At 45.3% G+C, this 27,184-nt stretch overlaps 1 protein-coding gene and 1 pseudogene across 3 annotated transcripts; one reads left to right on the top strand and one right to left on the bottom strand.

Moving 5' to 3' along the window:
- Positions 1-27,184, top strand: part of LOC125546251 (polyubiquitin-like) — a 242,986-nt pseudogene that overhangs the window by 60,640 nt on the left and 155,162 nt on the right.
- Positions 65-12,190, bottom strand: LOC125546173 (polyubiquitin 11-like). 3 transcript variants are annotated; one of them, XM_087514217.1, is made up of 3 exons: positions 12,143-12,190; positions 11,668-11,944; positions 65-672 (listed from the first exon to the last, which is right to left on the bottom strand). In XM_087514217.1, the coding sequence occupies exons 2-3, from the start codon at positions 11,747-11,749 to the stop codon at positions 65-67; spliced, it is 690 nt and encodes a 229-aa protein (XP_087370343.1). In that variant the 5' UTR covers positions 11,750-11,944; positions 12,143-12,190. The 3 variants fall into 3 exon arrangements, with proteins under 3 accessions (XP_087370343.1, XP_087370345.1, XP_087370346.1); XM_087514219.1 differs by lacking the exons at positions 11,668-11,944; positions 12,143-12,190 and adding exons at positions 4,340-4,439; positions 4,546-4,657 and having other exon boundaries at positions 65-746; XM_087514220.1 differs by lacking the exons at positions 11,668-11,944; positions 12,143-12,190 and adding exons at positions 4,340-4,439; positions 4,558-4,657 and having other exon boundaries at positions 65-746.

Genomic DNA, 27,184 nt, shown 5'->3' with positions numbered 1-27,184 from the left:
CACCACTACTGGAAAACCGACTGCAGCAAACATGAACTTGTTGTTCCATGGCAGGACACGCATCTCAACAGCCACAAAGACGTCCCAGCAGATGAATGGTACATTCTTTCTGAATGTTGTAGTCCGCCAGGGTGCGGTGGTCCTCAAGCTGCTTGCCAGCAAACATGAGGCGTTGATGTCTAGGGGGGGTACCGCCCAGCTCGTAGAGCTTCACCTTCACACTGTCAACAGTGTCCGAGCGTCCAACCTCAAGGGTGACCGTGTTTCCTCCCAGCATCTTCACAAATATTTCCATCACAACAGTTGGGCTGCATGGGAGGAGGATGAGGAGAAGAGTGGACCCTTTACAAATGTTGTGGTCAGCCAAGGTGAGCTTGCCGTCCTCCAGCTGTTTGTTGGCAAAGATGAGGCACTGCTGGACCTTGGGAAAGCCCTCAATGTCCTCGATCTTAGCCTTCACGTTGTCAATGCTGTCAAGGCTGTCGACCTCGACAGTGATGGTCCTGCCTTCTAGCGTCTCCGTAACAAAGATTTGCATCTTTTCTTGGAGGTTAAGCGTGGAATCATGCTGGATGCCGTAATCCGCCAATGTACGGTTGTCTTCCAGCTGCACTCCATCGAAGATGAGGCGGTACCGCTCCTGGATCTTTGCCTTGATGGTGTAAAGCGTGTCTGACAAGTGGACCCCCCTGAGACAGATTTTCCTGCCGGCCGGATTCTTGACAAAGATGTGCACTTTGGATGGGCTAGCAAACCAAAAACCACCAATTGTTATACAATATTTAGGCTGTAGAACAATAAACAGAAACATCAACAATTCCAATAGGTAGAGAAGCAAGTACCTCAATAAAAAACAATAAAAGCAAGCAGAGAAATCTACTCCGTAAATACCTGGTTTATACAACATGGTATCGCACTGAGCCTAGCATGCAAAGTTCAAGACTTGAGCAACCATAAAAATATACATGGTATCACTCAGTTCTTTATATTGAAGAGACTAGTTATAGGACGTGGAGTTTCTGCACCCGAGCTCAAATGAGCTCGGGTGAACAGTAAAATCAAAACTAAATCAAATTTTTTAAAAAAAAATCCAATTTTTTTTGGGAGAAACATTGACAAAAGTTCTAAGTGCTTGCAAAAATTCGCCATGAAATCACATTTCTAGAAGGCGTGGCAAAAAAACAAAATCAGTACTCTGAAAAAGCTACTTTCAAAAGCATTTTGGAGCACTGAATTTGTTTTTTTTGCCACGCTTTACAGGAATGTGATTTCATGATGAATTTTTGCAAGCACTTAGAACTTTTGTCAATGTTTCTCCCAAAAAAAATTGAAATTTTTTGAATTTTTTTTATTTGTTTTCCGATTTTACTGTTCACCGAGCTCAAATGAGCTCGGGAGCAGAAAGGCACTTTCGCTAGTTATAAGTATTCATCAAGTGATACTTCTATTCAGGTAACACACACGCATGTCAAGTGAGACACATTTTCTTAACCGTGTAGCAGCAAACATCGGCATCTTTCTCTACTCCCACCTATACAGCCACCACCATGCGCGGTGTTGTCTTGCTCCCCGTAGGCATCTCCATCTTCACCTTCCTCAAGGGAGAACACAATCTCTCTCCTCACCTCTCTCAGCCCAAAACCCACCCCAATACAGCTGCATCATCACCCTCTGACCCCCCATCATTCCCCATCAGTCTTGCAGTTTCGTTATGCTAATGGTCCTTTCCTCCACCATTTCGTCCCACTCAGATGTCATGTTCCCAATCACCATAATGCCCAGCAAATCTCTACCATGTTCTCAATCACCACCAGCGATGAATGGTGGCATCTTAGTATGGACAATCATATAGGACATGGGGCAACTTCAACACATGTCCTACTGTGTGGTAACGAAGGTGCACCATTCGATTCTTGCGGCAGTTGCAAACAAGATTCTTCTCCAAGTATGATGCCTCACCTTCAGCAAACTCTGCTACCTATCGTGTCGGTACAAACAGCAAGTTTCTCCCATTTCCCTCCTTGTCAATCATCGCACACACCTACACCTCTATTCCCTCTCAACACAAATGTATTCAAAATATGATGGTGCATATCGTCAGATGTGCATGAGGTGAATTTAATTACGACTAACCAAATCAAAGGAGAAAAGCTATTTTGTAGATTATCCTCCATATAGAAAAACAAAACGTAGAACTACAAACGAAGACAACTCACTAATCCCACACTACAACGAAAATATGCATTGCCAATATAGCTTGAGAAGAACATTCATGGCGAATACACCGGTTAGTGCGGGTATGGAAGCTTTTCAATATTAACACATTAATAATATGCACTATTTGATGGAAGGGGTTGTTCATATGTTCGATCTCTGGTTTTAATCCAATCAACCAACTATTGCTTGTTGCTATGACAAATGTTTTTCATTGTGAAAAAGATGAAACTACAGTTCAGTATAAACGAAGCAATCTTCTGGCCAAAAAACTTACCAATTAATATACATAAGCTTGTTCCGGTGGATATAACAACTTGCATTGATTGCAAGGTTCAAGATTAATAAACAATTTATAAGCATTGACTAACATGAAACAAATCCTCCATTACCGATTGGCATTACTGATTGACCCCTCGCACCCCTCGCGTCCCTCGCGTCCCTCGCGTCGCCTCCCCCCTCGCACCCTCGCGTCGCCTCCCCCCGGGCGACGCCAGGGGCCCCAACCCTAGCGCCGCCAGCACCTCCCCCTCCACCCCTCCTGCCGCCGCCGGCGTGGGCCGCGGTGGCGGCGGGCCCGGTGCCAAAGGTTCTGGGCGGGGGAGGCGGCGGATCCCATCTGAGGCGGCGGGGGCGGCCCTTTTCATGCGATCCAACGACGGCGGCTAGGACGGAGTATCCGGGCTGTGCGGCGGGGGCCTGAGCACCATCGCCGGTGGAGCGGCGGCCCTGCATGGACGGCGGCGGTGGCAGCGCCCCATCCGGCGAGGTGGGCTGTCCTGCTCGTGATGGTGACGACGGCTACTGCGGATCCAACGCCCCATTTGGATCCGTCGCGGGGAGGCCTTTCACCGACCGGCGGCGCGTGGAGGGACCGGTGAGGAGATGCCGGATCTCCGCCGGAGTACCGACGGCAACATACGTCTTCGTGGCGAGGTTCCGCTCGGTTCCAGCCAGCCACGAGGTCGGGAAGACGTGGCTTCCGGTGAAAATCACGCCAGACTGCGGTCTTGGCGGACGATGGCGGCGTCTCAGACATCGTTTCCTTCTGGAGGCATCGTCGTTGCAGGTCTCATCAACCTGATCGGGAAGTTCCGGGGGAAACCCTAGATCTGGGTCTACCGGATCGGACGATGACGGTGCTATCGGTATCGTTCTCCCTCATGGGGGCATCATTTTGGAGCGAGTGCTGGTTGGAGGGGACAAGAGGAGGAGCGGTGTTTCATCTGCTCCATTGATGACGGCGGATCTCGGCGGCGTGGCGCAGTGGAGACTCGGCGCCTGATGAGCGGAGATGGACTCACGCAGGAGGGTGACGCTGCCTGGCGTCATGGTGGCGTCGGCGGCAGTTGGACCGGCCATGGTTGATGCAGTAGTACAGCTCTGAAGATGGATTCGTGGCAGGTGTCTGCGGCGGCCTCATACCCGGCAGGGGTCCTGGTTGAGAAGCATGCCGGACTGGTGGGTGCCCATACCCGGCAGGCGTCCTGGATGGGACCTCAAGTCTTTAGATGTTTAGGTTTGGCTGCGTGGTCTGTTTGGTATTAGGCCCAGACTTTCAGCGCCCTACATCAACTGGATAGGGATAGCGACAGTTGTTGCTTAGTTTGGTGGCTTTAGACTTATTGTTGTATGACTCTGTACGGTCTTGTGTCAATAATTAATAAAGTGGCCGTATGCATCGTCCAGATGCAGAGGCCGGGGGTCGTCCTCCTTTTCAAAAAAATCAATTACTGATTTAAACTTTATAGAACAGTTAAAAGTGTTCTGTGATATTTTAGTTCCCTTTTCAAAGAAATATGCAGCTACAATATAACGTTCAGGTGTTCATCATGGGACTATTAGCACCTTAGGAGTACTTGAACACTGTAAACTCATATTTGACAGGCCGAAGAAGAGTCGATTTGATTCAATCAGCCAGCTGAGGGATCTAAGCTGACAAAGTATGTGTTCCAGAAAATTATAATATAGTTTATCCAGTGAACAAAATGCTTTCCTAACAGGATATTGCACTGATCCTAACAGCAACCGAGGGGCTGATATGCACCTAGCAGCTAGTATTAACTGCAGGAGACACGCATACAAAATAGAAAAACTGTCTAAAAAAAGAACTCCGATCACTTACTCGTCCATGTCGGCACCGTCAATCTGCGACGAATGGCTGCGACTGTCGTCTTTGTTTTCCCCGCTGCTGCTGCTGCTGTCGCCAACTTCCTCCTCGGAATCTGCCAAGCCCATCAAACACGCAAGCCACTCAACGATCCCACACAACAAAGAATGTGATGTGTACGCATCATCACATTGCGAGCAGAAGGAGTCGGCAAAACTCACCATGCATGCTACCTTCAGTGCCAGAGGTAGAGACACCGGGAGCAGCTTCCCCCATGTGGTCTTCCAGGTTGGGACCAGCCGGCGACAAGTCCAGGCACTTCTTCGGGGGCATTCTGGCAGGCTGGCTGTGAAGGATTTGATTTTCATGTTAGTATAAAGGATTTTGCGCAGGCATCTCTGTGACAGTCAGTAATTGATATGCCAATTAATCGCTAATGGAGGATTTGATTTCTCATCATGATGCAGGTGCGGCAGGTTGGAAGTAAACATAAAGTTCTAAATTAACTTACTAACACTTTCTACTGGAATAGAATTATAGAACCAACAGCGAGCAGGCAAAATGCCAAATCAGCCAGCAAGACTCACTGTTACAGAAGCTAGCAAGCTAGAGCATGAGTTGCTACCCTACAAGGCATCGATCTTCATCGGAAATCAGAGAGATATTGGTTATTGGTCATAGGGTTAAGCCCGACCTTCAAGCTCTACTTTCTGCTTGGTTGACTACTTTGCATTAGTTTGAGCACTTTGGGCTTGTAACCTCCCCTCTACATCATGGTCTCATGACCTTTGTAATTATGTAACTTTGTTTCACTTATATAAAATAGAAAAACGGCATAGGGGACTCCCCAACTGTTTTAGGTCAAAACAAAGTTACACAAAAACGTCAACACTTGCAACAAGGTCGTACAAGCAACAAGAGAAATCTAGTAACAAAGACTGACCAGTACATATAACAATTTTGGACTATCTTCGCTGTTTATGCACATAAACAAAACAAAATTTCAGAAATATGGAGTGTCTAACTTGTAGATTCTGTGGTATGAGGACACACATATAACAATAACGCCGATGTATCTCCATCATCACTATATGAAGAATTTCGTCCACGAGAAGCAATGATGGTATGAGATTAGCAACAAATTCAGTGAGGAACCTACCTGACACCGACAGTATAGGTCCATGAGGATCGTACCTGACACTGACAGTAGGATCTACACAGGCTAGAGATCCGAGAGGTGAAACTCGGTTACGTTCATTATCAAAAATCAAGCAGTGGTGCACCAAGTACAATTAATATATAGCATCAAAAAACAACTAGCGTGAGGAACACAAGCTGACAAGCATCACAACCAAATCAGCAGGGCTGTTTTTATGGAACCACGTACGGGCAGGGGTTCGAGGCCGTTGCAAGAGCAGGGGAGGGCTCTCAAGAACACCGTCTCTCTCGTCATCGGAGTCGGAGCTAGGTCAGGCGGGTAGGGTTTTGGCGTCGGGGAAGGATGAGGAGAGGGCGAAGGAGGAGAAGCAGAGGGGACGGATTAGAGCTTACCGAGAGGAGGAAGATCGGGCGGCGCTGCGGCGGCGGTGGCGGTCGAAGGAGGAGAGCGGTCGAAGCGAGAGATAGAGAAACGAGAGGAGAGGGTTGTCATCTTTTATATAGGAGTGAATTCCATTTTTTACCTTGTAGTTGTACATTTGTGACACATATTACCCTATTTAGCGGAACTTTTATCGAAATGTCAGATTTTGGAGACTTTTAACACGGTTTTACCCTAGTTTTACATTTTGTTTGTTTATGGTCGATAGGATCGGCATGTTGCGTTATTGATTTGTAAAAAAAACTGTAAGGATCGGAGGGCATCATTGGCGATCTTGTCCAAGCTTCCCTTGTCTATCTGTTCCACTCCTTGTGGCCGTCCACATGTTTTTGGATACATGGCGTCACCTCACACCTTACCTGATGGACACGCATCAAAAAACAAGGGTCCAAAGATTTCAAAAGAGGTATTCTAGACGAATTTTCACTGGAAGGGGTAATTAGTGTCACAAATGTATAAATATGGGGTAAAAAGTGGAATTCACTCTTTATATAGCAAAAAAGAGAGGAGAGGTGTGTGGAGGAAGGAAGCCAACTGCAGAGACACTGACAACGCGGCCCCATGGCCATGGTCCACGACTTTTGACCTTGACGCGCTGCTACGTGAGTGACTTAAACAAACAAATTTCATGCGGATTGAATGATTTTCATTTAAACTGGATCAATATCATGAAAAGTTTGATATATTTCATTAAAAAAACCGGATGTGACATCTTTTTAACATAGCAAAACTTTCTCGCCCGCTGTTAAGACTTCAATGTTTCACGAACTGGTCTTCCCCACATCCAACGAGGAAGGGCAAGACATGGGACACGGATATGCCCACATCCGTCTACTATGTCCATCTCTTCCTCGCCGGAGTTAGCCGCTTGGCTGTTGATGTCACCGGTCGAGGTAAGGTCCACAATTGATGTGGACGAGCCAGCCTCGTGGTCTTTGTGGGCGGCATGAATGACGTGGAGCTGCTGACGTACGCGGTCATGTTCGTGTCCGTATTTGCCTGTGCCCCCTCCGCGTACGCCTCCACCGCGATTGCGTCATAGTCGGCGTGGAGCCACCGCGCGTGCCGGTCGGCACGAGCGCTGCGTGTGGACCCGAAGAGTGGCCGCTGCTGGTTGATGAAGTTCGGGTCCTCCGCGACCAAGGCCGCCACGGCCTCCTCGCTCGCCTGCTCACCATAGAATTGCCCCTCTACCAACCGGTGATGCGCGGGAAGGTCAATGTTGTAGCATTCATCCTCCCGCGACACCGGAACACTGACACCGACAATGTTGGTTGCTCCTTCGCCATGATGGTGTTAAAGTGTGCCTGCTCCATGGTGAAGCCAACATGCACCGGCGTAGGACGTCGCCTCTATCCATCAAGTACGACAGGCTAGCCGGCCGCAAATCCGACCAACTCGAGCTTCTACTCCATCGAGAGGCTCTGAATAACGAGGTAGACCCCGCCGTCATTCCGTCATAGGTGCATGAAGGAGGAACGGGACCAGAGGTGGTGTGATGTGGATCTGTGTCGTGCACGTCTATGTTTAAATGGCAAGCCTCAGCCGGGCCAAGCGGTGGGTTATTTCAATGGGGGCGTCGGAGTCGGTTTCTTGGCCGCCGCGCCTGTATAATGTCGGCGGCGAATGAACAGGCAACAAGGCTCAATGTGTTAGAAAGTTCTCCCATCGCTCCGGCATTGAGGAGGCATGGAGACCAAGCGGACATGGCGCGGGCGACGCTCTGGGCTGGTGCACCGCTTCAATGCTGGTCTAGTGACCGGTTGCATCCACTATAAGATGGCATTATGCGGCGCGGGGAGCAGAGGTACCATCGCATGGGAGAGTGCGCGGGCCCATCAGATAGTTTTGGGTGGGGCCGCATATTGTTGGACGCGTACATGGTGGCGGTCCTAACACCCACAATTCTCCCCTCGTTTGCTTTCGTTTGAAGGAATTTGGGCGTGCCGATGTGTCGATGGACAAATAGGGTATCTGTTCGCACTGGATGACATACTTTGTTCGGACAACTTGGTTTAAATGTTTTGTGCTACTTGAGGGTTCGCATTGAAGATGCCCATACAAACTCATGTTGAATTTTGACAAAAAACATGAAAGTACATGCAAATTTTCATAAAATAAGACATGTGTGGTGTTCAAAAAATAAAATATGGAATTTTCAATTAGGTATTGTGCGTGTAAGGCTAGCAGCTGCGATAAGCGATTCTGCACATAGAGGCATTGTTCATACTACTTTCAAGAAGGTATTTTGATGTCATTCTATTGCTTATCATATATAGTAGATAGTCACATATCTGATGCAATTATGAAAGAAGCGGGCGAGTGTGGATACACTATGGACATGTTTGGTAGGTTGCATTGTTTATAGGTCTTTGTATTTGTGACTTAGCTAGGTCTGACTAAGTAAATACAAGCCAACAACCCATGTTATGCATGTACTGTGGCAGCCTAAATGTAAGCCTGCATCGGGGACAATTTTCTCCTTGGCGTTTGGTTGCCCGCATGGGGATGGGTTGATACACTACACGGTGTTTGGTTGTTCACGTCATATGTTGTGATCACCCCTTTTTAATAGTGGTGACCTTACCATGAATGACACTAGCATATGCAGTTCAAAATATAGTTTTAGTCCTAGCTAGTAAATAAATGACGGTTCATCCTGTTTAGAAACAAATTGCCATACAAATTAATAGTCATATGTCTCAATAGGGAAAAGTTCATCATTGCCCAACTAGACAAAAGTTCATTCTCGTCTTCTTCATGTTGTTGCTTGTTCCTCTATTGTTGTTGCTTCTTCAGATCCTTGTGTTACCTCTATTTGCCTACATTGCCTCTGCCCACTCCAACCTTTTTCTCTTCCAAGCTTCACTGTCAAATGCCTCCACACCATGGCCGGAGGTTTCAACACCATCAACAATCACATCTTCCTCCTCTGGCACAAGCTTATCACAACCCCATTGTAGGATCCAGTTATAGAGGATGCAACATGCAAGAACAAGCCTAACCTGCCTGGGGAAAGTGTGGAATGGCTTCTCATTAAGGATCTTAAATCTATTCTTTGGAGCTACAAATGTATTAACACTGCATACAGACTGTAAAGTGTGGAAATGAGGCTATTTGTCGGTCAAACTACATACATACTCTATTCTCAGTCAACTGCTGACAATGCAGACAAGGACTCTCTTATGGTGTGTTTGGTCGAGCTGCAGATTCTGAAAAAAGTTGTTGTGAACGGTGAGAAAGCTGGTGTGAACTTTGATTTGTAGCATGTCTAGTTGAGCTGCAGATTCTGAAAAAGCTGATGTGAACTATGAGAACACTGATGTGAACTTTCATTTGTAGCTAGAAGCTGTTTGGTCGAAACAAATGTGAAATTGTAGATTTTGCTGTGAATTGTCTGTAATGCCCCTCGGTCATGAGTGAATATGTTTATATGATAATTTTCCGTAATAAAATTAGTGATTTGTACATTGGTAGGCAAATCGAGCTACCGTTTTGCAAATAAAAACTATGACAATGTGGATGATTCATAGGTAACACATACGCAATTCAACGACTATACTTTGATGTTGCATATTACGTATAAATAGATACTGACCCCATAATAATATTACAAAAGGCATAAGAAAGACATATAGTTCAAGTGATGATGACCTTCATCAATATAGGTAACCTATGTTGCTATCCTAAGACAAGCATCAGCTATCCTACTATGAATAGTTTCATTGTATCTTCGTTCTCCTCCTTATCAACTGGATCTGTTTGTGTAGGTATCACTCCCCATTTAAGCACTGGAGGTAGGTACTCATCATCAACATCACTTTTGTCAAAAAAAATGTCACTCAACTTGCTATCACGAATGAAATTGTGAAATGCCATGCAAGCAATGATGATACGCTTCTACATACAAGGTGAAAAAATTGGACTATGGGCAATTTTTGCTTGAGCACCCCAAAAGCATGCTCAATCTCATACTTCCCTTGAGTTGAACAGTGATGACGAAGGCGCAATTCTGGTAGATGGCATGTACTCCCCTTAAAAGGAGCAAAATATCCCGTTCGGTTCGATATTTTTTGTATTTCCCTGAAAATGAACACCAAGTTAGCGTCCTACATAAGAATATGATGAATGATGACAATTTTTATTATGAAATACCTATCAGAGGCACTGGAAACGAAGGGAAGTGTGTGAATGCGTGATTCAAGACCCTTGTGTCATGTGCGGCGGGTAACGATAACATGAACAAACTGTTTGATCAAATAAGCAGCTATATGATTGTATCAAAACATTTGTAATGCAGGTCCAGATCAAATCCGTAATATATAACATACATAAACCAGAGTGGAATTTTTTTAAATATCGGAACCAGAAGTAAACCATAGAATCTACACTATACATATGTGGTTCAATTAGGTTGGTCATTCGCAAGATAACTACGTAGATTTTTCTTATGCATACTGTCAACCACAAAATGAACACATCAAGCTTCTGAATTTGCAACAAGTACTAAGGGATGTGTGTTCATAATCTATGGCTCATAATCATCGAATCACAAAAAAAAAACAGAAAAAAATAAGTACACGAACAGAGAAGTGAGATGGAATATACAGGATGGATGGGAGATGAAGGTTGTGGAGGAGGGATGGAGGACGGAGAGAAAGGATGAGTGGAGTACCTTGCTGTGGATGGGGGGAGGGCGGCTCGATGCATTGCACAGAGGCCAGCGTCTCGAAGAAGTGGACAGATGGGCAACACTGGGGGTGGCTGGGAGGAGAGCAGCGGCGATGGGGAAGGGTAGCACGGCCACGGATGGCCGGTCAAAGGCGTCGCGCTGCCGGCAAGCAAACCCTAGCTCGTGTCCTGGTATTTCTTTTTCTCATGGGAGCGCAAGTAGTGAGGGAGCCCTTTGTGTTTCTTTTTCTTACGGAGGGAGGTTGGCTGTTCCCCTTTTTTTGTGAGGAGGATGGCTGTTCAGACGATCAAGACAAAGGAGGAGGAAAAGACGCAAGATTTGCACTACGTAAAAAGGTTCTCAAAAACTATTGCGCGAATTTACCCCTTTTTTTTAGCTTCTAGCCTCTTAATCAAACACACGTACTTAATAGTTTTTTTGAACTTAACACATGTACTTAATAGTAGTTCCACTTGATAGAAGGATAGGGCCAATATTTTTGAAGGCTTAAAAATTTAAGCTGCCCCGTCCTCCATCTCTCTCATTCTTTGGAGCTTCTAAACTAGTTATGCGATAACTAATTTAGAAGCGTCAACATACTTTGAGGGTAGCTTATTTCTTAAGCTAGGGAGGACAACTTATTTTTTAGGCCGCCAAAAAGTATTGGCCTGAAAAGAACTACTCAACACATTAACATGCTACTAAATGATAGTAGGAGTATGTAGTTTTACTGGAAACACACCACACTTCTACTATGAAGGAACAATACCGGAGCAATAACAGTACGTAGTTTTACTGAAACCGCACTATACTTCAACTGTGAAGGAAAAATACCTGAGCATACATTATGTGCTAACGTACAGTACTAGAATGATACTCCATACTACTTTATTGATAACGCACCACTACTGGAAAGAAGGCTCCAGCAAAATAAAACTGGTTGTTGAATGGCACACCATGTAGCTCAGCAACCTGGTGCGGTCTTCCTGCAGCTGCTTGCCATCAAAGATGATGCGCTGCTGCACGACCGCGGGGGGGGGGGGGGGTGCCTTCCTGCTTGTAGAACTTCACCTTGACATGCTCTGGTATAAGAGCTCTCAACCTCAAGGGTGAGGGTCTTCCCGTAAAGAGTCTTGACAAAGATGTGCATCATCCTACTTTCTCCTGGCCTACACCGGTGGAGAATGAGGAGGAGGGTGGACTCCTTCCAGATGTTGTGGTCAGGCAAGCTGCAGTTGTCGTCCTCCAGCTGTTTGTTGGCGAAGATGAGGCACTACTGGCCCTTGGGAAAGCCCTCCATGTCCTAGATCCTGGACTTCACGTTACCGATGGTGGCTAGGCTGTCAACCTCAAGGGCGATGGTCCTGCTTTCCCACATCTCTGTCACGTAGATTTGCATCTTTTCCTGGAGGTCAATTGTAGAGTCATGTTGGATGCCATCATCGGCCAATGTACGGTTGTCTTCTAGCTGTACACTATCGAAGAAGAGGCGGTATTGCTGTTGGATCTTTGCCTTGACGGTGTACAGGGTGTGTGATGAGTGGACCTTGAGGCAGATTGTCCTGTCGGTGGGGGTCTTGACAAAGATACGCATTTCGGATGAGCTAGCAAACCAAACATCACCAATTGTTAGACAATATTTGGACTGTAGAACAGTACACAAAAAGCGTCAACAATTCCAGGTAGTAGAAAGAGCCCATTATTTAAATAAAATAACAGTACAAGCAACAGTAGAAACAAATAGATACTGAGAGCACAACCGGACAAATCATGACCAAGAAATTTGCGGACACTTCCAATGCACCTGTTACGAAACTGATAGCCCGACCGAAAGAGCTTACATGGGCTGCCTTTTACAACATGAACACGGGTGCACTGGTGGCAGGCTGACCAGGGAGTTCACACGGACGTCAGCCTAGCAGCAATTGGTAATGGAAGACTTTATTTTCATGTTAGTCAAGGCACGATACGGGTGTGGCATTCTGGGTCGATGGGAGGTGTTAGAATTGGTATATAGAGAGCGGAGGCTAATGCCAAATGAGCAAACAAGACTCACAGTTCTAGAAGCCAGTTTTTTTTAAATAACCGACACTCTATTCATTTCAGATAAAAAGTACATCGTTTGTGAGGATTATTACAATTTCATTTAAGGGTTCCTCAATCAAATAGAAGTCAAAAAAAATCTAGCTAATCTAGCGAGCTCATGAGCTACTTTATTTGCTTCTTTATTATAATGTTCAAATCGGGTAGTAACGAAATCACAGGCGTAATGAAAACAATCTCGAAAATTACGGCCGCCGCGCCCGCCGACTGTCCTCAATCCTGCATAGTTTCAATAACCTCCAGGTTATCCGAGTTAATAATAAAGCGATTACATCCCATCCTTTGCGCAAGTGATAGACCAAATTTGAGAGTTAAGGCTTCCGCCATCTAACACATCTGCGCAATAGCCAATCTACCCATTCCCTCCTGCAATGAACCTGGCTTTGTCGTCTCTCAGGACTACCCTCATCATGCCCCTAAGCGGGTCGTGGTCAAAAGAAGCATCAACGTTAAGTTTCACAAAGCCTTTGGGTGGATACGACCACCCCCCTTTTTCATAGAAGCCTTTGGGGATAAAGAATTTACGAAGTTTGTGGTAAGGGCTAAAACCCCCATTGAAATCTGAATTGCATTTTGCATTTTCTCCTTGTGCACCAATTTGCGTCTTTCCCACTATAGATACCATGCTGAGACAACAATCATCTCACACGCACATTATTGTAACCCATTAACCACAATTCTTGGTCTAGAAGAAGTAGTAGGTACTCCAACACCGCCTCTTCAGCGTGGTCGACCTCACAAGCTTTCTCAATAATGTCATCCAACCCCAGCCTTTTCCAAACCTCCTTGGCTTTATTGCACCGGAAGAGCATATGCTTTGTATCTTCTAAACCCTCAAAGCAAGAAGGGAAAATGGGCGAGACCTTCATATGTTTATTAGCGAGTGTAACCCGGCATGGGAGTGTTCCATGTAGTGTACGCCATATAAATTTTATAACTTTTGCCGGACAAGCTAACTTCCATATCTTAATCCAAATAGGGTTAACTGTGGTTCGCCCGTTCCCATTACAGTGTCTTAATTTGCTGCCATACCGGTGATCCCACTCGACAGAGTAAGCTGACCGAATGAAGAACATACCATTTTTCATATAAATCCAGGCAATAAAATCTGGCATATCATATTGCGGGAGTGGAATTGAAAGAATCCGTTGTACATCAATGGGCCATATAGTTTGTCTAATCAGATCTTCATCACAGTTATTGGAAGCGGGATCAATGAGGTCACCTATCTTAGTTAGCATTTGTCTCCTCTTAGGCGTTACAACTTTCCTAGTGGCACAATTTGGGTTCCAGGCATCTTTCCAAATATTGATATTTTGTACATTTCCCACTCGCCAAATATAACCGCGTTTCACGGAATTTGTGCCTGCCATAATGATTTGCCAGGTAAAAGAAGATCCTTTCCTGAGCAGGAACTCCTTTCCCCCGACAGATAGTAATTTTTCCTTCCAGCAACTAATTTTATTAGCAATACGTTCAATCAGAAACAGAAACAATCTGATTTATCTATTCCCACATTTGCTGCCAAACACAAATATTTATCACTGAGAGCCTCCGTCATTATATTCAGCATTGTACACAACTATTCTCTTATTTCCACCTTCGTGATAGGGCTAAAGAAAATGCTGGAATTTTCAACACTTACGAATTGTCCCGAAGCGTCACAATATAGATCTAGCGCTGCTTTCAGAGCTTCCACACAGTGTTGGTTTGCTTTCATAAGAATGAATGAATCATCCGCAAAAAGAAGATTTGTGATAGGTGGAGCGTCTCTACAGACTCTCACTTTCCTCCGTATGTGTAAGTAGGGCGTTCAAACCCTCAGTGCACAACAAGAAAAGGTATGGTGATAACGGTCTCCCTATCTCAAACCCCTTGTAGGCTTGAAGCTCTCACATTCCTCCGCATTAATCTTTACTCTGTATTCGACCGTTGAGATGCATTGCATAATAAAATTTACCCGATCTTGACGGAAACCCAGTCTCAACATAATTTTTCCTTCAAGAAAGGCCACTCAACTCTGTCATAAGATTTGTGCATATCAAGTTTTATAGCGCATAAGCCCTCTCTACCTTCTCTTTTATTCTTTATTGTATGAAAACACTCATAAGCTACTAAAATATTATTCGTTTTCAGTCTGCCGGCCACGAAGGCACTTTGAGTTGGGCTATTAATATCTGTCACGAAAACCTTCAAACGAAAAGCCACCAATTTTGCAATTATTTTATATACCACATTACATAAGCTGATCGGCCTAAATTGGCTTACCTTTTCCGGTGTATTAAAATTTGGAATCGTCACGATCGCAGTGTCATTCCATCCAATTGGGATAGTGCATGTATTGATTGCTTGAAGAACCTCCTCAACTAGGTCCTCCCCTACCATGAGCCAAAATATGTTATAGAAGATAGCATGGAGTCCATGTGGCCCTGGAGCTTTTAGGTCCCCGACATCGAACAACAACTTACGAACATCTTCAACATTATAAGGGTCAATATGAGCATTGTTCATTTCAGTAGAATCTCTCCTACGAACAAGGGACAAAACCTTTTGATTTAGATGTCGAACTTCTGATGTGAAGAGTTTTAAAAAATAACCAGTGATATGATCCTTCAGCTCCTTATCTTCTCTCCAGATCCCTGAGTCATCTAAGAGCTTGTTTATATTATTTCTCTTTTTCCAGGACGCGGCTGCGTTATGGAAGAACAATGTATTGCAATCCCCATGCATCAACCAGCTGTGTGCACGACCTCTTTGTAGCCAGAAAATTTCCTCTTGGTCCAAAAGGTTCTCAATTGCCACAATTATCTCCTTCCGCCGGCAACGGGATTCTGTATTCATTCACCCACGCCTCAGAATCTCTAATTCTTTTAAATTTATTAATTCCGCTTCAGGCCCTTTCGAGTTTCACGATCCCAACCATGCAAATCGGCGTGCACGACTCTCGTTCGACCAGCAAGTGAAGGACCAATACCTGCTAACTTAGTTTTTTCCCAGGATGCCTTAACAATTTCAGTGACAGTCTCTTCCTTTAGCCACCTAGCTTCAAATTGTTTTGCACGCCGCTTAGGTCGTCTGAAAATGTTATCATCCAGATAATCCATGTCCAGTACCAACGCGCGATGGTTAGAATGAACATGTTCTTCGTTAATCACCACCGCACGAGGAAATTTGTGTGCCCATCCTACATTGCACACTGCCTGATCAAGGCGCTCTCAAATTTCACCTCTTCTCCAAGTAAAACGATCGGTGATGTAACCTAAATCCTCTAGTCCAAAGTCCATGAAACATTCATGGAATTCCCTCATCATTCCATTTGGTCTCGCATTACCGCTCTCTTTTTCTGAAGGATATAATATTTCATTAAAATCACCCAAGGATGGTCCCCCTTACCATGCATGTTGCGAATATCATCCTAAGATAAATTTCAATTTTTCCAGTTCGGATGACCATAAAAGCTAGTGAACCACCACTGTACAACATCTTCATCCATAAACAAAACATCAATAAAATAAGACAACACAGTTCATATAAATTTTATTCGACTTATGATAAAACATAACAAGGCCACCGGCCCGACCATCACTCTCCACTAAAAAAATAGATTCAAAATTTAAAACACGACGTAGCTCATCGGCATGACATTTATTCAAACAGGGCTCTGAAAGAAAAACTATGTTGTGCGCCCCTGTAGGTCCAGGAGCTCGCGAGCTGCCGTGTGGGACAGCATGTCATGGCAGGTCCATCCTAAGATTTTCATTTGGCATGGCGGACCTACTCCTCGGAGGCCGCCGATGCGCCATTATCGCCCTTCTCTTCTCCAACCGACTCCACCCCTCAATGAACATACTCTTCTTCCTTCTCATCTGTATCTCTTTGGCAACATGTATGACCACACCCTTCATGTCCTGTAGTGCTTCAACTCTACCCGTACACATGCGCTTGGAGGAGATATCACCATATAAAATGCGCTCGTAGCTATCCAGGGTTTTCTCGAAGGAAAACTCTAAATCACTACCCGTTGGTCGAGCGTCAGAAGCATGTGTCCTTTTTTTTACCTAGGACTTGCCTACGTGCCTCTTCATATCTCTTTGTCTCCCCTCACTTTCTATCTTTCGTTCCCTTCTTACGTGGGTGCCCCTCACTAGTAGAAAAGGGGGCAACGGTCCAGGCCGGGTCAGCCCATTAGTCCCGGTTTAGTCTAGAACCGGGACCAATGGGGGCATTGGACCCGGTTCGTGAGCCCAAGGGGCCGGCCGGGCCACGTGGGCCATTGGTCCCGGTTCGTCTGGACCTTTTGGTCCCGGTTGGGGGTACGAACCGGGACCAATGGGCCTGGCTCCTGGCCCACCACCATTGGTCCCGGTTGGTGGCCTGAACCGGGACCAAAGGCCCCACTTTAGTCCCGGTTCACGCCACGAACCGGGACCAATGAGGTGCCTATATATACCCTCGCCCACGAGCAGAGCACTCCAGTGCTCTGTTTTTCTCTGGCCGGCGAGGGGGGGGGGGGGTTTGGTGCTCTAGCTCACCTCCTATGCACATGAGGTGTTCGATGAAATACCCGAGCCACACCAGTTAAGCTTTCTCCTCTCGAAGCTCGACCTCAAAGCTCCATTTTCCTCGAGATTTGTCTAGATTTAGCGGTCCGTCACGCCCCACCCCCGTCTTCACCGCCGTCGATCACCCGCGCCGATCTCATCACCGACACCACCGTGGTGAGACTCTTGTTCTTATCTTCTTTCTGAAAGGAAAAATATTCTTACTTCTATGTTTAGATAGATACTTGTATCATTTTCTTACTTTTATTATTGCATCTTATATAGTGCGATGGTTTTGGTATCTGCCCCCGTCGGCCCTCGTCCTGTCTATGATTCGGATGTGGTATATATATTATCTTTATAACTATTGGTTCATTTATTGTTTATGAAAATTATGCCGACCAACATGACATAGATTTTATTTATCTAGGATGTATGTGAACCGGAAATTCCAACCGACCCTATTGTCGAGAGGTTAAATTTAGTTGAAGAAGAAAACAATTTCTTGAAGGAAAAAATAAAAAAAGTTGAGGAGGAGAAGATGATATTGGAGTTGCATGTTGCGGATGTCGTCGATGATCACAAGATCAAGATGGATGCAATGCGCTTGAAGATTAGAAAGATTAGAAAATATGCCATTCATACTGAGGCTTGGTATCATTATGCCGTTGGATCAATTGTTACCTTGGTTGCGATTATGATCGCGTTTGTTTTCGCATTAATATGTTTTACATAGTTTCAATGTATGGTTTAATTAGTTAGATGCTCTGGAGAGCTATATGTTGTTAGATGAGAACTATGTATGTACTTTGGTTTTAATGTGATGATGAACTTCTATTAATTCAAACACTTAATTATATATAATGCACGCAGATGAACCGGCAATGGATGTACGGTGACAGACACACCTCCGAATACATTAAGGGCGTGCATGAGTTTCTCGATGCGGCTGAGGCAAACAGGCAGAATGGTTTTATGTATTGTCCATGCACTAAATGTGGGAATACGGTGTCTTACTCTAACCGGAAAATCCTTCACACCCACCTGCTTTACAAGGGTTTCATGCCACACTATAATGTTTGGACGAGGCATAGAGAAATAGGGGTTATGATGGAAGACGACGAAGAAGAAGAGTACGATGACAACTATGTGCCCCCTGAATACCGTGATGCTGCAACGGGGGGAGCTGGTGAAGATCAAGAGGAACCAGACGATGTGCCCAATGATGCTACAACGGGTGAAGCTGCTGAAGATCAAGAGGAACCAGATGATGTGCCCGATGATGATGATCTCCGCCGGGTCATTGTCGATGCAAGGACACAATGCGAAAGTCAAAAGGAGAAGCTGAAGTTCGATCGCATGTTAGAGGATCACAAAAAAGGGTTGTACCTCAATTGCGAAGATGGCAACACAAAGCTCGGTACCGTACTGGAATTGCTGCAGTGGAAGGCAGAGAATGCTGTGCCTGACAATGGATTTGAGAAGCTACTGAAAATATTGAAGAAGAAGCTTACAAAGGATAACGAATTGCCCGACAGTACATACGCAGCAAAGAAGGTCGTATGCCCTCTAGGATTGGAGGTGGAGAAGATACATGCATGCCCTAATGACTGCATCCTATACCGCGGTGCATACAAGGATCTGAACGCATGCCCGGTATGAAGGTCCTGCCAGCTACGCTCTTACGAAAGAAGAGAAAGAAATCTTCTTTGAATGCCTGCTCAGTATGAAGGTCCCGACTGGCTTCTCGTCGAATATAAAGGGAATAATAAATATCCCAGAGAAAAAGTTCCAGAACCTAAAGTCTCATGACCGCCACGTGATTATGACGCAACTGCTTCCGGTTGCATTGAGGGGGCTTCTACCGGAAAACGTCCGATTAGCCATTGTGAAGTTATGTGCATTCCTCAATGCAATCTCTCAGAAGGTGATCGATCCAGAAATCGTACCAAGGCTAAGGAGTGATGTGGCGCAATGTCTTGTCAGTTTCGAGCTGGTGTTCCCACCATCCTTCTTCAATATCATGACGCATGTCCTAGTTCATCTAGTCGACGAGATTGTCATTCTGGGGCCCGTATTTCTACACAGTATGTTCCCCTTTGAGAGGTTCATGGGAGTCCTAAAGAAATATGTCCGTAACCGCGCTAGGCCAGAAGGAAGCATCTCCATGGGCCATCAAACAGAGGATGTCATCGGGTTTTGTGTTGACTTCATTCCTGGCCTTAAGAAGATAGGTCTCCCTAAATCGCGGTATGAGGGGAGACTGACTGGAAAAGGCACGCTAGGAGCGGACTCAATGATATGCAGGGACGGGCATTCTTGGTCTCAAGCACACTACACAGTTCTACAGAACTCTACCTTGGTGACCCCATATGTCGATGAACACAAGAACAGTCTGCGCTCCAAACATCCGGAGCAGTGCGACGACTGGATTACATGTGAACACATTAGGACTTTCAGCAGTTGGTTGGAAGCACGTCTCAGAGGTGACAACACTGTTTGTGATGAGTTGTACTTGTTGTCCAGGGGACCATCTATGATTGTATTGATTTACAAAGGATACGAGATAATGAAGGAAATATGCCCTAGAGGCAATAATAAAGTTATTATTTTTTTCCTTATATCATGATAAATGTTTATTATTCATGCTAGAATTGTATTAACCGGAAACATAATACATGTGTGAATACATAGACAAACAGAGTGTCACTAGTATGCCTCTACTTGACTAGCTCGTTAATCAAAGATGGTTATGTTTCCTAACCATGGACAAAGAGTTGTTATTTGATTAACGGGATCACATCATTAGTTGAATGATCTGATTGACATGACCCATTCCATTAGCTTAGCACCCGATCGTTTAGTATGTTGCTATTGCTTTCTTCATGACTTATACATGTTCCTATGACTATGAGATTATGCAACTCCCGTTTGTCGGAGGAACACTTTGTGTGCTACCAAACGTCACAACGTAACTGGGTGATTATAAAGGAGCTCTACAGGTGTCTCCAAAGGTACATGTTGGGTTGGCATATTTCGAGATTAGGATTTGTCACTCCGATTGTCGGAGAGGTATCTCTGGGCCCTCTCGGTAATGCACATCACATAAGCCTTGCAAGCATTGCAACTAATGAGTTAGTTGTGAAATGATGTATTACGGAACGAGTAAAGAGACTTGCCGGTAACGAGATTGAACTAGGTATTGAGATACCGACGATCGAATCTCGGGCAAGTAACATACCAATGACAAAGGGAACAACGTATGTTGTTATGCGGTCTGACCGATAAAGATCTTCGTAGAATATGTAGGAGTCAATATGGGCATCCAAGTCCCGCTATTGGTTATTGACCGGAGACGTGTCTCGGTCATGTCTACATTGTTCTCGAACTGTAGGGTCCGCACGCTTAACGTTACGATGACAGTTTCATTATGAGTTTATGCATTTTGATGTACCGAAGTTTGTTTGGAGTCCCGGATATGATCATGGACATGACGAGGAGTCTCGAAATGGTCGAGACATAAAGATCGATATATTGGAAGCCTATATTTGGATATCAGAATCGTTCCGGGTGAAATCGGGATTTTACCGGAGTACCGGGAGGTTACCGGAACCCCCCGGGGGGTTATTGGGCATACATGGGCCTTAAGGGAGAAGAGGAAAGGAGGCAAGAGGTGGCCGCGCGCCCCTCCCCTTCCTAGTCCGAATAGGACAAGGGAAGGTGGGCGGCGCCCCCCCCTTTCCTTTCCCTCTTCCTCCTCTTTCCCCCCTATTCCTTCTCCAACTAGGAAAGAAGGGAGTCCTACTCCCGGTGGGAGTAGGACCCCCCCTTGGCGCGCCCCTCCTTGGCCGGCCGCCCCCTCCCCTTGGCTCCTTTATATACGGGGGCAGGGGGGCACCCTAGGACACACAAGTTGATCTTCGTGATCGTTCCTTAGCCGTGTGCGGTGCCCCCCTCCACGATATTACACCTCGGTCATATTGTAGCGGTGCTTAGGCGAAGCCCTGCGACGGTTGAACATCAAGATCGTCACCACACCGTCGTGCTGACGGAACTCATCCCCGAAGCTTTGCTGGATCGGAGCCCGGGGATCGTCATCGAGCTGAACGTGTGACAAGAACTCGGAGGTGCCGGAGTAACGATGCTTGGATCGGTCAGATTGGGAAGACGTACGACTACTTCCTCTACATTGCGTCAACGCTTCCGCTTCGGTCTATGAGGGTACATAGACAACACTCTCCCCTCTCGTTGCTATGCATCACCATGATCTTGCGTGTGCTTAGGCATTTTTTTGAAATTACTACGTTCCCCAACAGATAAATGGGAATACATTTTACACGATTGACCAAGATCAAAAGAGCACCAACCAAAACAGCGGTGTCCGCTTTGATGCAACAACCGAGAAGGGAATGGACACATATTATGGTGACATAGTGGACATATGGGAACTTGACTATGGACAAGATTTTAAGGTCCCTTTGTTTAAGGTCCCGCTATTGGTTATTGACCGGAGACGTGTCTCGGTCATGTCTACATTGTTCTCGAACCGTAGGGTCCGCACGCTTAACGTTACGATGACAGTTTCATTATGAGTTTATGCATTTTGATGTACCGAAGTTTGTTCGGAGTCCCGGATATGATCATGGACATGACGAGGAGTCTCGAAATGGTCGTGACATAAAGATCGATATATTGGAAGCCTATATTTGGATATCGGAATCGTTCCGGGTGAAATCAGGATTTTACCGGAGTAGCGGGAGGTTACCGGAACCCCCGGGGGGTTATTGGGCGTACATGGGCCTTAAGGGAGAAGAGGAAAGGAGGCAAGAGGTAGCCGCACGCCCCTCCCCTTCCTAGTCCGAATAGGACAAGGGAAGGGGGGAGGCGCCCCCCCTTTCCTTTCCCTCTTCCTCCTCTTTCCCCCTTCTCCTTCTCCAACTAGGAAAGAAGGGAGTCCTACTCCCGGTGGGAGTAGGACTCCCCCTTGGCGCGCCCCTCCTTGGCCGGCCACCCCCTCCCCTTGGCTCCTTTATATACGGGGGCAGGGGGGCACCCTAGGACACACAAGTTGATCTTCGTGATCGTTCCTTAGCCGTGTGCGGTGCCCCCCTCCACGATATTACACCTCGGTCATATTGTAGCGGTGCTTAGGCGAAGCCCTGCGACGGTTGAACATCAAGATCGTCACCACGCCGTCGTGCTAACGGAACTCATCCCCGAAGCTTTGCTGGATCGGAGCCCGGGGATCGTCATCAAGCTGAACGTGTGCCAAGAACTCGGAGGTGCTGGAGTAACGGTGCTTGGATCGGTCGGATCGGGAAGACGTACGACTACTTCCTCTACGTTGCGTCAACGCTTCCGCTTCGGTCTACGAGGGTACGTAGACAACACTCTCCCCTCTCGTTGCTATGCATCACCATGATCTTGCGTGTGCGTAGGAAATTTTTTGTAATTACTATGTTCCCCAACAGTGGCATCCGAGCCTAGGTTTTATGGTTTGATGTTATATGCACGAGTAGAACACAAGTGAGTTGTGGGCGATATAAGTCATACTGCTTACCAGCATGTCATACTTTGGTTCGGCGGTATTGTTGGATGAAGCGGCCCAGACCAACATTACGCGTACGCTTACGCGAGACTGGTTCTACCGCCGTGCTTTGCACACAGGTGGCTGGCGGGTGTCAGTTTCTCCAACTTTAGTTGAACCGAGTGTGGCTACGCCCGGTCCTTGCGAAGGTTAAAACAGCACCAACTTGACAAACTATCGTTGTGGTTTTGATGCGTAGGTAAGATTGGTTCTTGCTAAGCCCGTAGCAGCCACGTAAAATTTGCAACAACAAAGTAGAGGACATCTAACTTGTTTTTGTAGGGCATGTTGTGATGTGATATGGTGAAGACATGATGCTAAATTTTATTGTATGAGATGATCATGTTATGTAACCGAGTTATTGGCAACTGGCAGGAGCCATATGGTTGTCGCTTTATTGTATGCAATGCAATCGCCCTGTAATGCTTTACTTTATCACTAAGCGGTAGCGATAGTCGTAGAAGCATAAGATTGGCGAGACGACAACGATGCTACGATGGAGATCAAGGTGTCGCGCCGGTGACGATGGTGATCATGACGGTGCTTCGAAGATGGAGATCACAAGCACAAGATGATGATGGCCATATCATATCACTTATATTGATTGCATGTGATGTTTATCTTTTATGCATCTTATCTTGCTTTGATTGACAGTAGCATTTTAAGATGATCTCTCACTAATTATCAAGAAGTGTTCTCCCTGAGTATGCACCGTTGCGAAAGTTCTTCGTGCTGAGACACCATGTGATGATCGGGTGTGATAGGCTCTACGTTCAAATACAACGGGTGCAAAACAGTTGCACACGCGGAACACTCGGGTTATACTTGACGAGCCAAGCATATACAGATATGGCCTCGGAACACGGAGACCGAAAGGTCGAGCGTGAATCATATAGTAGATATGATCAACATAGTGATGTACACCATTGAAACTACTCCATCTCACGTGATGATCGGACATGGTTTAGTTGATATGGATCACGTGATCACTTAGAAGATTAGAGGGATGTCTATCTAAGTGGGAGTTCTTAAGTAATATGATTAATTGAACTTAAATTTATCATGAACTTAGTCCCTGATAGTATCTTGCTTGTTTATGTTTGATTGTAGATAGATGGCCCGTGCTGTTGTTCCATTGAATTTTAATGCGTTCCTTGAGAAAGCAAAGTTGAAAGATGATGGCAACAATTACACGGACTGGGTCCGTAACTTGAGGATTATCCTCATTGCTGCACAGAAGAGTTACGTCCTGGAAGCGCCGCTAGGTGCCAGGCCTGCTGCTGATGCAACTGACGACGTTAAGAACGTTTGGCAGAGCAAAGCTGATGACTACTCGATAGTTCAATGTGCCATGCTTTACGGCTTAGAACCGGGACTTCAACGACGTTTTGAACGTCATGGGGCATATGAGATGTTCCAGGAGTTGAAGTTAATATTCCAGAAGAATGCCCGGATTGAGAGATATGAAGTCTCCAATAAATTCTATAGCTGCAAGATGGAGGAGAATAGTTCTGTCAGTGAGCATATACTCAAGATGTCTGGGTATTGTAATCACTTGATTCAACTGGGAGTTAATCTTCCGGATGATAGCGTCATTGACAGAATTCTCCAATCACTTCCACCAAGCTACAAGAGCTTCGTGATGAACTATAATATGCAAGGGATGGATAAGACAATTCCCGAGCTCTTCGCAATGCTAAAGGCTGCGGAGGTAGAAATCAAGAAGGAGCATCAAGTGTTGATGGTCAACAAGACCACTAGTTTCAAGAAAAAGGGCAAAGGGAAGAAGAAGGGGAACTTCAAGAAGAACAACAAGCAACTGCTCAAGAGAAGAAACCCAAGTCTGGACCTAAGCCTGAAACTGAGTGCTTCTACTGCAAGCAGACTAGTCACTGGAAGCGGAACTGCCCCAAGTATTTGGCGGATAAGAAGGATGGCAAGGTGAACAAAGGTATATGTGATATACATGTTATTGATGTGTACCTTACTAATGCTCACAGTAGCACCTGGGTATTTGATATTGGTTCTGTTGCTAATATTTGCAACTCGAAATAGGGACTACGGATTAAGCGAAGATTGGCTAAGGACGAGGTGACGGTGCGCGTGGGAAATGGTTCCAAAGTCGATGTGATCGCGGTCGGCACGCTACCTCTACATCTACCATCGGGATTAGTATTAGACCTAAATAATTGTTATTTGGTGCCAGCGTTGAGCATGAACATTATATCTGGATCTTGTTTGATGCGAGATGGTTATTCATTTAAATCAGAGAATAATGGTTGTTCTATTTATATGAGTAATATCTTTTATGGTCATGCACCCTTGAAGAATGGTCTATTCTTATTGAATCTCGATAGTAGTGACACACATATTCATAATGTTGAAGCCAAAAGATGCAGAGTTGATAATGATAGTGCAACTTATTTGTGGCACTGCCGTTTAGGTCATATCGGTGTAAAGCGCATGAAGAAACTCCATACTGATGGACTTTTGGAACCACTTGATTATGATCACTTGGTACTTGCGAACCGTGCCTCATGGGCAAGATGACTAAAACGTCGTTCTCCGGTACTATGGAGAGAGCAATAGATTTGTTGGAAATCATACATACAGATGTATGTGGTCCAATGAATGTTGAGGCTCGTGGCGGATATCGTTATTTTCTCACCTTCACAGATGACTTAAGCAGATATGGGTATATCTACTTAATGAAACATAAGTCTGAAACATTTGAAAAGTTCAAAGAATTTCAGAGTGAAGTTGAAAATCATCGTGACAAGAAAATAAAGTTTCTATGATCTGATCGTGGAGGAGAATATTTGAGTTACGAGTTTGGTGTACATTTGAAACAATGCGGAATAGTTTCGCAACTCACGCCACCCGGAACACCACAGCGTAATGGTGTGTCCGAACGTCGTAATCGTACTTTACTTGATATGGTGCGATCTATGATGTCTCTTACAGATTTACCGCTATCGTTTTGGGGTTATGCTTTAGAGACGGCCGCATTCATGTTAAATAGGGCACCATCGAAATCCGTTGAGACGACGCCTTATGAACTATGGTTTGGCAAGAAACCAAAGTTGTCGTTTCTAAAAGTTTGGGGCTGCGATGCTTATGTGAAAAAGCTTCAACCTGATAAGCTCGAACCTAAATCGGAGAAATGTGTCTTCATAGGATACCCAAAAGAGACTATTGGGTACACCTTCTATCACAGATCCAAAGGCAAGACTTTTGTTGCTAAATTCGGAAACTTTCTAGAGAAGGAGTTTCTCTCGAAAGAAGTGAGTGGGAGGAAAGTAGAACTTGATGAGGTAATTGTACCTGCTCCCTTATTGGAAAGTAGTTCATCACAGAAACCGGTTTCTGCGATACCTACACCAATTAGTGAAGAAGTTGATGATGATGATCGTGAAACTTCAGATCAAGTTGCTACTGAGCCTCGTAGATCAACCAGAGTAAGATCCGCACCAGAGTGGTACGGCAATCCTGTTCTGGAAGTCATGCTACTAGATCATGATGAACCTACGAACTATGAAGAAGCGATGGTGAGCCCAGATTCCGCAAAATGGCTTGAAGCCATGAAATCTGAGATGGGATCCATGTATGAGAACAAAGTGTGGACTTTGGTTGACTTGCCCGATGATCGGCAAGCAATTGAGAATAAATGGATCTTCAAGAAGAAGACTGACGCTGACGGTAATGTTACTGTCTACAAAGCTCGACAAGTTCAAGGGATTGACTACGATGAGACCTTCTCACCCGTAGCGATGCTTAAGTCTGTCCGAATCATGTTAGCAATTGCCGCATTTTATGATTATGAAATTTGGCAAATGGATGTCAAAACTGCATTCCTGAATGGATTTCTGGAAGAAGAGTTGTATATGATGTAGCCGGAAGGTTTTGTCGATCCAAAAGGAGCTAACAAAGTGTGCAAGCTCCAGCGATCCATTTATGGACTGGTGCAAGCCTCTCGGAGTGGGAATAAACGCTTTGATAGTGTGATCAAAGCATTTGGGTTTGTACAGACTTTTGGAGAAGCCTGTATTTACAGGAAAGTGAGTGGGAGCTCTGTAGCATTTCTGATATTATATGTGGATGAAATATTACTAATCGGAAATGATATAGAATTTCTGGATAGCATAAAGGGATACTTGAATAAGAGTTTTTCAATGAAAGACCTCCGTGAAGCTGCTTACATATTGGGCATTAAGATCTATAGAGATAGATCAAGACGCTTAATTGGACTTTCACAAAGCACATACCTTGACAAAGTTTTGAAGAAGTTCAAAATGGATCAAGCAAAGAAAGGGTTCTTGCCTGTATTACAAGGTGTGAAGTTGAGTAAGACTCAATG

This window comes from Triticum urartu, chromosome 3A (genome assembly GCF_056163025.1).
Source record: "Triticum urartu cultivar PI428250 chromosome 3A, HENAU_Tu73, whole genome shotgun sequence".
NCBI lineage: Eukaryota > Viridiplantae > Streptophyta > Magnoliopsida > Poales > Poaceae > Triticum > Triticum urartu.
The sequence above is the reverse complement of the archived record's forward strand: the minus strand, read 5'-3'. Positions and strand labels throughout refer to the sequence as shown.

Bases quoted from the DNA above. Each gene is read 5' to 3' on its own strand.
- LOC125546173 (XM_087514219.1), bottom strand. From the start codon at position 4,657: ATGCCCCCGAAGAAGTGCCTGGACTTGTCGCCGGCTGGTCCCAACCTG. The intron at 4,440-4,545 runs GTGAGTTTTGCC...TGGGCTTGGCAG, and splicing joins CACTGAAGGTAGCATGCATG to ATTCCGAGGAGGAAGTTGGC. The intron at 747-4,339 runs GTAAGTGATCGG...TTGGTTTGCTAG, and splicing joins GACGGTGCCGACATGGACGA to CCCATCCAAAGTGCACATCT.